Source organism: Mchenga conophoros, linkage group LG22 (genome assembly GCF_057382185.1).
Source record: "Mchenga conophoros isolate Kocher_MC1m ecotype Shallow Benthic linkage group LG22, M_conophoros_male_GT1.1, whole genome shotgun sequence".
In the NCBI taxonomy this organism is placed as follows: domain Eukaryota; kingdom Metazoa; phylum Chordata; class Actinopteri; order Cichliformes; family Cichlidae; genus Mchenga; species Mchenga conophoros.
The window spans coordinates 9,622,919-9,633,909 of NC_140546.1; the positions used below are offsets into that span (position 1 = coordinate 9,622,919).

Genomic DNA, 10,991 nt, shown 5'->3' on the forward strand with positions numbered 1-10,991 from the left:
ATCCGGGTCATTCCCGGTCTGTCTGATGCAAGTTCCAACGGAGCGCTGAAACCAGCGGCACACCCTCTAAAACACACACACACACGGAGCTCCAACAGCAGCCCGAGGATACAGAGATAGCATAAAAAAGTGTTTTATTACTGATGAACCAGTAATGTAGAAAACCCTATCTCAGTATCAATAAAATGTCTCAGTAATAAAATACGTCAAAGCCTTCTTAGGTTGTGTAGTTTAAACCAAATTCGCAAAAATTACAAAACCAAGCACATTTCCAGTGTTGTTAGTTTTAACATTTATTTCAGTCAACTAAAAGTTTTTTTTTTTCAAAATTGGTTTTAATTGGTTTATTTTAGTTAAGAAAAGACTTCTTAACTTGTTTCTTTTCTTTTCTGATAAATGCTAACACCAAAACGCAACTTACTGCATAACATGCAAGGCTGTGATATATCAACCCAACAAAATATATTTTGTTATGTAAATATATAGAGAGCGAAAACAAAAAGGAAAAAACTGACACAAACGTTAAATGTATTTTCTTGTGCCATCTAGTGGGTGTAAAGACGAACTGTGTGCAGCAAAGCTGACTGTGCAGAGGGCATTTACTGCTTACTGTAAAATCATGTGAATATATAAATGTCTCCTTATATAAAAAAACAAAAGAAAAAAGTGACTGTAATCTATTTTGTTTGGGGATTTGTACACAGGTCTCTTTCAAAAAAGAGATTCAGATCTCACTGAAAACATATGTTTACATAATAACGCCTGTAGATGTAGCTTTAGAAACAGTTATTACTGATTTTAATTTTTAAATAGTTTTTATTTTTTAATTTAAAAAAGATTTTTTCTTTACTTTAAGTTTCTTTGTCATATAGCCTCTGTCATATTGTAACTTAAAACCATTAAAAAATAATATCTTTATATCAGATATGTTGTTGGGGTTTTCTCTATATTATGTAGAGTCTTTACCTTACATTATAAAGCAATATGAGCAACTGTTGTTGTAACTTGGTACAATATAAATAAAACTTTGAATTGCCGGTTTAAATTCCTCAGAGGTTATGCTGCTCACTACTGAGTGGTACTTTAGACTAAAACCCTACACCTATTGCAACATAACTAAGGGAGGATTCAGGGTCACCTGGTCCAGCCCTAACTATATGCTTCAGCAAAAAGGAAAGTTTTAAGCCTAATCTTAAAAGTAGAGATAGTGTCTGTCTCCTGAATCCAAAGTGGAAGCTGGTTCCACTGAAGAGGGGCCTAAAAGCGGTTCTGCTTCTCATTCTACTTTTAAATATTGTGCTTAATTAAAAATATTAAATAGGCTGAACTCAATTTTTATCAAATTGTTATTAGAACTCGATTTAAATAAGTTACCAGTACTTTTTATGCAAAAACGCTGATAAACTCAATTTATTTGAGTTGTCTTAACATAGAAAAACTAAGTAAGCTGGAAGTTTTGCTTCTTAGTGCGGAAGGATGAAAGATGTGTTTTGAAAATGCCACGTCACTACCGTCCTCCTCCCTCGCGGATCAGTCCACATGTTCATGGTGCCAGCATTTGTTATGGAATATGTTTAGCAAACCTGGAGAAGCGTCAGCTCAAGATATTATTGTTGTCATTGCTGTGGATCTTTACGTGATACACTGACTTGGTGAGTAAATGTTTACTCTTATTCAAACTGATTTTGTGGCTTCTCTTAGTTTAGCACCAGGTTTATAGTCTTGCTAGCTAGTTAGTGTTAGCCTAGCGTTGCTGCTGCTGCCGGTGTTCCAGATCTACTGGCGTTTAGATCAACTGGCGTTGGTCGAACAGATGTGTGGCAGTCTTGCGTTTCAGGAGCTGCTACCGACAAACCAGCAAAAAAACGCCAAATGTGTCACCTGTGACACTTGTGAGGTTATCTCAAACACACCCCGTCAGTCTTGATGCTGTTGAACAACAAAATGTTTAAAAATGTGGCGAGTTTACCTGCGTGATATCCTCACGCGCGACGCGATCGCGAAAACAGCAAACAATTAACACCACGCCGATGTTGTTCACGGGACAGCAAGAGTAAACGATCGGGAGACTCTTGTCGTCGTTATCGTTCCCCTCGCACGTTTTATTTCTCCGGTTTCAGCGTTTTTGCTCCACAAGTACAGCGTGCAGTTTACTTTGTGCACTAACATGGACTCGAGTCAACCAGCGCCACCTCTGGCCAAGTGCCACAGCCTACAGCCAGATCAACCTGTGACACACATCTGCAGCACGTCTGAATTCGTTTCATGCACAACACATTTGTACCTTTCAATTGTGTCTGTTTGTGCGTCATGCAAATAAACCTTTGAAAAGAATGAAATGATATCATATATTCCTTATTGGTACGGTGGCCCTGAGAGGCCAAACGGACTGCAACTTCAGAAAACACATGCAAAAAGAAAAATGCTGCAAAAAGGAAAACGCTGCAAAAAGAAAGACGCTGCACTGCAACTTCAAGAAAAACGCTGCACTGCAAAAAGAAAAACGCTGCAAAAAGAAAAGCGCTGCAAAAGCACACAAAGCACAACGGAAATAGGAAAAAAGATAACGGAAATGTTCCTGGGGAGACAATAACCCGACGGACCAGTTGCACGAACCAAAACATGCTAACCAGTGCGCTCGGACTGGGACACACTTCAAAGAAGTGGAGGAGAGGTAAATGTGTTGTAATCTCATGATTCTAATAATACTACAGATAAATAGGTGGTATTCAGAATACAGTTTTTTTGTTGAAATAAATAGATTACACATCATTATTTTCCTATTTCGTATGTTAGGCTATGCCCTCTCTATTTTTTGTTAATTCCACTCTGGTGGAAACCCAAACAAAACAAGCATTAAAAGGCTCTAATGCCTGTGTCTCAGTTTCGCACCCCATGCCACCTCTACTTGCGGCAGTATAATGTTTTCAAAATATTTTCAATAATTATTGTTCAAAAAATTATTTAATATGAAGGCAATAGGCAGAGTATTACAGGCATAGCGATAAAGGATGTGCCCTCATGTAGTCCGTGCTGCAGGGAGAATGGACTGCCATACACGTGAAGTTTCTGTGAGCCAGGGAGTGAGGAAAAGGAAAGTGGAAAAGTATGAGTTCTCACCTAGCAGAAAAGGGAGATGGAAGCATGTAAATATAATAATAACCACTGCAGCAAAAACAGTGCCTGTATCTATTTTTTTCACATTTTTTTCCATGGTCAAAATTACTTTATTATAATGAATCGTCTTTATCTTTAGCTGCAGATGAAAATGAATATTTCTACGTTGGAAGAATGATTGCAGTTTCCATTGTTCATGGTGGTCCAGGGCCATGTTGCTTATCTCCAAACTTCTTTATGTACCTTGTTGGAAAAGACAAGACATTCGAGGCACCAATTGATGATATACCAGATGAAGAAATCAAGAAGGCTCTACTAGAGGTAAATTTATGATGTTATGATTATGACAAACACCAATAAATGCAAATTTTTAGTTTTAGTTATCCACTTAACATAATCTTGGTAACTAACTGATGCCTGAAATGATTACGGATTGTGTAATCCAAGACTGTTACATCGCACATTAATAGACAGCATGCGAAGGATGTCACTTGTGCATGTGTATGTGTGTGTAATATATATTTTTCTCTTTAGATAAAGAATGCAACATCTCTAAGTGAGCTCCGAGTAATCTCAGAAAAACACTCAAGCATGCTCCAGACAGCAGGATGCTGTCGATTCATGAGGACACTGGAGGATAAGAAGAAGGTAGTAGCGGATTACATTCAGTGGTACTTCATCTACCGAAACCATCTTTCCATCCAAAGGTATAGAATTCAGACTATTATGTGCCCATTTAACGAAATCTTTTCAGAAGAATAAATTGTTACTTTTTTTTATTCCTGTGAAATTTAAAGGATGGAAAAAACATATTCTAAATGCAAGACCTTTTTCAGGAGGACTTTTTTTTTGTAGCAGGATGAGTGTCTTAGCTAGATAAGAATGTTGGTTACTTTCTTAACACAGTAGTTTCCGATGTGAAGTTTTGCTTTCTTGCACAAATAACATTAAACATTTTATTAAAAATTAGACTGTTTTCTAGTTTCAGAAAGGGTCTAGCAACACTGGATTTTCTAAACGCCCTGGAACAGCATCCTTCACTCTTCTTCTCATTCATGTGCTACACTGAGACCAGGCTGACAGCTGATCTTCTTGAGAACATCTTCCATGTGCAATTTGGTCCACCTGGCAGCTCTAGGCGTCAAGAGGAGACAAGAGTACTAAGCTACTGGCAAGACTATCTGCTTTCTGTAGAAGGTATTAAATTTGGTTGAAAATGTTGAAATGAGTACATTTATGTCAGCAAAGTGTAATGGCCCCTTTTTCCTGTTTATTATCATTAGAAATAACTTTTATTCTCTTTACATTTTCAGAGAGAAATGGAAGTCTGTCTCTTGAAGACATCCTTATGTTTGCAACTGGACTGGGAGAAATTCCTCCTGCAGCAATTCAGCCAAAGCCACAACTTCTTTTCCAGACCACTTCACGCTTCCCTGTAGCAGATGTCTGTGCAAATACTATCAAAATCCCAGTGTTACACAGTTATGAGGACTTCCAAGAAGCCATGGATTATGGCATCCAGAACTCTCCTGGGTTTGGGCTTCCCTAAGGTCCAAGTCCTTTTGCTTTTAAGCCACATTTATGGTTTTAGCAAACATTTGAAGTTTGTGATTTTAAAATCTGAAAATTTTGTTTCTAATAATTTCTGTAAATCACATAAAGTTTAATGCATCGCAGAAAGTTCAATCAGGTTTTGGAATTTCAAAAGCATAGTATCATAGTGGGGCAATTGAACAAGTTAGACATATTTCACTGTGTTAAGAAATTGCCAATGTAACAAAATAAAACATTTCTGAAGTATTCTAATGTACTGAGACACGCTAGTATAATAACACAGGGAAAAAAATCTGATAAATTCAGTTAAAAGGCTTTATTTAATCAAACACTTCTGTGTTTGATTACATTTTTTTGTAAGATATGCAAGTTGTTCTTGGAGTTAGAAAAAGAAAAACCCACATAAATACAGGTCTCGCTGAATGCTTTTGTAAACCTTTGTTTGTAAAACAGATCTCCAAATTAATCAATGTGTTTGTTACAACACCTAATTAAAAGGAACAAGTTATTTTGTACAGTATGGTCTTTTGATTTCTTCAGGTAGAAAGCGTACACACTGAAAAGTTGACGGTAGTGAAACTATTTATATAAAAACTATGGTACTATTTTTTTCAATACTCATTAAAGTTGGTTTGTGAGAATTAGTGTCAGTGGTAATTGTACTCACATCTAGCAGATGATTTTACATTGACTTCTAAAGTCCAGTCATATTTTTGAGTGTTATATAATTTTCAACTGCAGTAGTCCAGTTGACTGGTCGAGGGAGCTCACTCTGTCTTTCCAAGTTTGTGAAATGAACCTGGAGATTGTCGTCCCCACATAGACTGTACTGAGCAGGTAGAATGTCATCAAACTGGTGCAGGATTTCTTGAGGCACTTGGAATCCACACTCTCTTCCACCATACCTTAGGTCAGTCAGAAAAATGAAGAAATTCAGTCACTTCTCCAGGTACCATCTTTCAAGGTTACAGCAAAAGCGCAAAGTCAATCTTATAATTAAAAGTCAGTTCTGGAAATTGTGATTTTAAAGAATCTTAATTATGCATATATCTACATTTGTCATTTTTAGCCAAGATGTGATCCAAAGTTAAAATATGATTGTCTAACATTTTTTTTTTGGAAAAAAATATAAAAATAAAACGTAAGTGCATGAAGTCAGAGAACAGAACTAATGGCAAAACACAAGTGGCAGCTTTAATTTCTATTCAGCAAAAAGGTGAAAACAACAAAACACACTATTCAATTGCTAAAGTGTGTGTAATACCTGCTGTGAGTAACAGTTAGGGCAAATTGTTAAACCTAAATGACATACTGCTTACTTAACTCAAGTGGTTAGGTCAAGAAAGAAAAGAGTGCACATAAGGGATGGACTGTTCCTGAACCATTTTATAAATGAACAAAAGGTTTAATAACAGCAAGCTGGACAGGTATCCTGCACATACAATACACTATACTGAGGAAGAAAAATTTTAGTAAAACTATGAAATAAAATCCATGGACTAAATACATACCTATGAGGCAGGTGATACATGGCTTCTGGTTTACCAGATGGACAACAAGATTGGCGCACAGGTCGGATGGTGTGAGTGTTCCAGAGATCTCTGTACTCGTCAAGCTCTTTTTGCAAGACATTGAGGAAGACATATCGTAGAAGGCATTTATGTTCATGACTGCCGTTGAAAAGATGCCTCTCCCTCAGGTCACTGAAGAGTTCAATCCAGAACTGAGTTCTAATGGTGGAATGACAAGGCATATAAAATTTAATAACACAAGTGATTCAATGTAATTGTCCTCTTTAAACAAAAGTCGTAATCTTAAGAATATTGAAATGTGCGCAATTTCGTTCAAAGAAAAGCTTATTCACATGTTTTGAAGTGTTTCATCAATGCACTGCAGGAAAACAAAAGCAACTTCACACAAATAACAAAATTTAACAAAATGATTAATCCTTCTGTTATTCCTGCATTTGGCGGTTGAACTTAAGAAAAGTTGTAATATACAGATCTGTCCATATAAATGTACTATTTTGTTTCTACATGAACACTGAAGCTGTTATCACTTGTTAGATACCACACAGAAATCCAAAAACTAGTGAAAACATCAGTATTTTTTTTTTGGCACACAAAGTCGAAGAAATGTCTGAAACGAATGACCTCCTCTAACAAATTTCTGTCATGTTGGATCAATGTTCTTATATTACTCATATTACAGTTCTCAAATTTGAAGAATCCCTTGTTCTTTTATTTATATGACTCCCTACAGGTAAACTATTTGATCTAGATGTTAGTTTGGTACTACGTAGGCACACAAATTTGAATAAATTTTACTCAATTTTAAATACATCAATCTTTACTGATGCCATTGCCTCTAGGATTTATAAAAATTTATTAAAATGTTGAATGTCAGTTTGTTTGTTGTTTTTTATAGTTCCTTTTTAGGACTTTGTGGAATGTCTGAGTAGGATTTTCCTTTTGAGTGTGTTGTTTTAATACAAACAAATGTCACTGGTATACCAAACCATTTATTATATTTTTTGAAGCAGTTGTGCATCACATGAGAAAAATGTGTAGGTGACTATGTTTTTCTTTGTTTGTTTGTGACTGTAATTTAATATTTGAGTATAAAGCCCCACCCACAAAAAAAAAAGTATATCGCTGACCACGAAACACCTTCAGAACCATTCAATTTTAGTTTCAGAATATATTTTAAAAGCCATGTACCTTTGCTTTCTGAACGAAGACCACCAACTTTCAATCCGTTGATTTGTAGTTGAGGTACCATACATATGACTGTGGGCTCCTGCAAGTTCATCTCCATGGTCTGATCTTAAAGCACAGTGAATGGCTGCCATTGTGCCATTTTCTGTGCCACAGTCTGTACGAAGGCATGCTGGAAGTTGACCAAACCGTGACAAGCACTCCATATAATATTTTGCAATGATACCTGGGTCATTATTTGAGCTGCCACAGCTGAGCCACATAACTTTCCTTGAAAATCCATCGACACATGCACTAATAGCAACACCAAAGGGCTTCAGCTTATCATAACCATCCACATGCCACACTTGATTTAGTCCTTCTGAAAAATATCCTCTTCGAACAAACCTGCGTTTACAGCGACGCTTAACACCATATGGATCTAGTCTTGAGAGTATGTGCATTACATCATTTCTTTTAACTTTCAGATTATACTTTTGTCGCAGTGTCTGACACATGGATCTGTAACCCAGAAGCTGACCTGAGCCTCTCAGTTCTTGTGTAACAGTGGAAATGACAATGTCAGTGGGAGTAAAGTCAGTCCTTCTAGTCATTCCAGCATCTTTTAGCCTCCTCTTTAATGTTCTCAGACTCATACAAATATTATGCTTGTTTTCAAGAAAATCCAGGATCACTTGATGATGTCTGTGACTGAGACTGGGCCTAATGTTGAAGAGAAAACATGAAAAGATAATTACGACCGCAGGAATCCATAAATGCACTTAATAAGTGTTTTTTTAAAAAAAATACCACATCTGAAACAAGTCTCAATAAACATGACTCAAGTATTTAATCTTCTTGATGTGTGCTTAAATAAAGGCCAGCAAAAGCTCAAAGAACATGGACCAGGATTCAGGACTTATCACTCTCATTAAGACCTCTATGCTGACAACTCAAAATGAGCAAAATTAGAGAAGTTAGAAGAATTTCGTCACTGTGTACATATGCCCTATTAAGTCATAAACTAGTTTTTAAAATTATGCTGTAGAACCGGTGGCAGGCTTAAACCAGAATACAGTTCTTAGTACCTAGCAGTTCATGCCTTTGCGTTTTTGGAATTCTGATTTATCTTGGCATACAGAGTCTTTATCAATACAAAAACCTTAGAATAAGGAAATGAATATAGTACTTTGGAATGGCATATGAATAATAATCCCCCCCGCCCCCCGCCCCCCCAAAAAAAAGTTTAACATTCACTACTGAAGCTACTGTGGTGTATATAAGTCATTATGAAGCAATTAAAAGGTGAGCAATAAATACTAGAACTTAGGAAAGTGAAGTGCTTACCATTCTCTATAAAAGGTGCTAAAACTTGAATGTTAGTTCCACAGGACCCACAAAAAACTCCAATTTGCCCCACTAGCTGGATTCCACAATATGGACAATACATTGCCTGATGAAGACACAATGCCAAATTAAAACCTGAACACATTAACTGCAATATTCCTTAATGACTTTGACTTATTAGTATTTGTTCTCGAGTTTAAAAAAGCTTCATTTCTAAGGCTACATTAAACATTATCTTTGTTAGAATTATCTTTGAATGTATATTCCAGATATCTGTAGTATTATTAGAATCATGAGATTACAACACATTTACCTCTCCTCCACTTCTTTGAAGTGTGTCCCAGTCCTAGCGCACTGGTTAGCATGTTTTGGTTCGTGCAACTGGTCCGTCGGGTTATTGTCTCCCCAGGAACATTTCCGTTGTCTTTTTTCCTATTTCCGTTGTGCTTTGTGTACTTTTGCAGCGCTTTTCTTTTTGCAGCGTCTTTCTTTTTGTAGCATTTTTCTTTTTGCAGTGCAGCGTTTTTCTTGAAGTTGCAGTGCAGCGTCTTTCTTTTTGCAGCATTTTCCTTTTTGCAAGTGTTTTCTGAAGTTGCAGTCCGTTTGGCCTCTCAGGGCCACCGTATATTGGCCTAAATTTGTACAAAATTCCAAATTATATACACAAAGTCATAGAAATCACCACTCCAATTGGTCATCATGATTTTAATATTCTCTTTTCCCATAACAATGAAATACACCTTGGACAAATATGACACATCAATATTTCATTAGTGTTGTCACATCACATCCTGTAAGCATCGTCTGCCTGTGTCTTTTCCCTGGAAATTAATATTTCCAGCCAATATAGGCAATCCATCAACATGGCTGGAGAGTTGGTAGTTATATACAGTCTGTATAAGTGTGGTTAATCTAATGAACATTTGTAAGGAGACGGCAGTTACTGTGAATTCACAGCAGTTACACAGTGATTAGTAATAAACAGAGCCAGTGAGAGTGAGTGGATTTAAGAAAGTCAGTGACTCAGGTGTGTCACTTGGTTTGTCATCTGTTTGTGAGACTGGAGGAGACGCAGAAATCTTTTGTTTTAAATCTTAGTTAGGAAGGTTCCTGTTTGAAAACAAGCACTTTTTGTGAGAAATGCAAGAAGTACATCTGCAGAAAGCACACAGTTACATTCTGTCCATCATGTGGACAAAATAGAAAATGTTGAGCATTGAAAAACTGAGAACGTTGGGCAAGTTCAAAAGAAATGTGTTTGTAAGAACGAAAAACCAAATTGTTCCTAAAATAGTTATGGAAAGTCTAACTGTTGTATGTCTGTGTTCTACATGTTTATCTAATCGAAAATAAAGGTGCTATTGTTTTATTGCAGTTTTTTGACAATTCTGAGTGGATTTACACAGTACGGGTCAAAATGACCCGCAACAAAATCAATGTCATTTTTTTGTTCTTCAACATAATACAAGGGTTCATTTCCAAAACTTGCATATGATCTTCAATTTGTAGCAGATCCACTATCACACAGCAGCTGGAGCAGTCTCCAATGGAGGTCAGTCCACTGCTGCCACCTGTGGCCAAGTACCATAGCCCACTACTAGATTAACTTGTGACACATCTGCACCTGCTGCTATGATGACATTGAGTAGAGGCTGAGTGGCTACACTTACCCCTGGTACATCCAAATCTACCCACAAATATGTTGAAAGATGCAATCCCAGCAATGTGGATTGTCAACACTAAAAACAATCAGTAAGCAAAGACAACAGGGATCACTTTTTTCTGTTTATTTAGCACCCACAACATTTGTAGTCGCCTTCTGCACAGGGGAAGTCCACACACACTGTGTGGTACCACTTTCCACAGAAGGTGCATTCAGTCTGCAAGATTGAATGAGATTGTCAGAGTCATTATCTGACTGTTTATTACTGATCACCTGCTGTACATTCACAGTAACTGCCATCTCCTTACAAATGTTCGTTAGATTAACCACACTTATACAGACTGTATATAACAACCAACTCTAAAATGTTTGTTCGCAGAGAAAAGACACAGGCAGACTACACTAACGACATGTGATGTTACAACACTAGTGAAATATTAGTGTCATTTCATTCATTTCAAAGGTTTATTTGCATGACGCACAAACAGACACAATTGAAAGGTACAAATGTGTTGTTTGTGAAATTTTCTGTTGATTTTTTTTTAAATAAAAAAAGTGAGCCCAGACAAAATTCTTCGGGAGGTGCAGCCGCTGGGGGTGGGGTGTATTTTCAA

The 10,991-nt window shown here is 36.8% G+C and overlaps 1 protein-coding gene and 1 long non-coding RNA gene across 3 annotated transcripts; one reads left to right on the forward strand and one right to left on the reverse strand.

Moving 5' to 3' along the window:
- The first annotated feature begins 1,508 nt into the window (after window positions 1-1,508).
- LOC146548795 (G2/M phase-specific E3 ubiquitin-protein ligase-like) lies at window positions 1,509-5,186 on the forward strand. Of its 2 annotated transcripts, none has more exons than XM_085262606.1 (5): window positions 1,509-1,652; window positions 3,257-3,438; window positions 3,652-3,824; window positions 4,100-4,314; window positions 4,431-5,186. In XM_085262606.1, exons 2-5 carry the CDS (start codon window positions 3,292-3,294, stop codon window positions 4,664-4,666), a joined length of 771 nt encoding a protein of 256 aa, XP_085118732.1. In that variant the 5' UTR covers window positions 1,509-1,652; window positions 3,257-3,291; the 3' UTR covers window positions 4,667-5,186. The 2 variants fall into 2 exon arrangements, with proteins under 2 accessions (XP_085118732.1, XP_085118731.1); XM_085262605.1 differs by lacking the exon at window positions 1,509-1,652 and adding an exon at window positions 1,706-2,674.
- Window positions 5,187-5,242: 56 nt separating this feature from the next.
- LOC146548796 (uncharacterized) lies at window positions 5,243-9,265 on the reverse strand. Its single transcript, XR_014890441.1, has 5 exons — window positions 9,028-9,265; window positions 8,715-8,820; window positions 7,392-8,090; window positions 6,183-6,401; window positions 5,243-5,576 (listed from the first exon to the last, which is right to left on the reverse strand). It is a non-coding gene; the product is annotated as an uncharacterized LOC146548796 (long non-coding RNA).
- Between the last annotated feature and the right edge of the window lie 1,726 nt (window positions 9,266-10,991).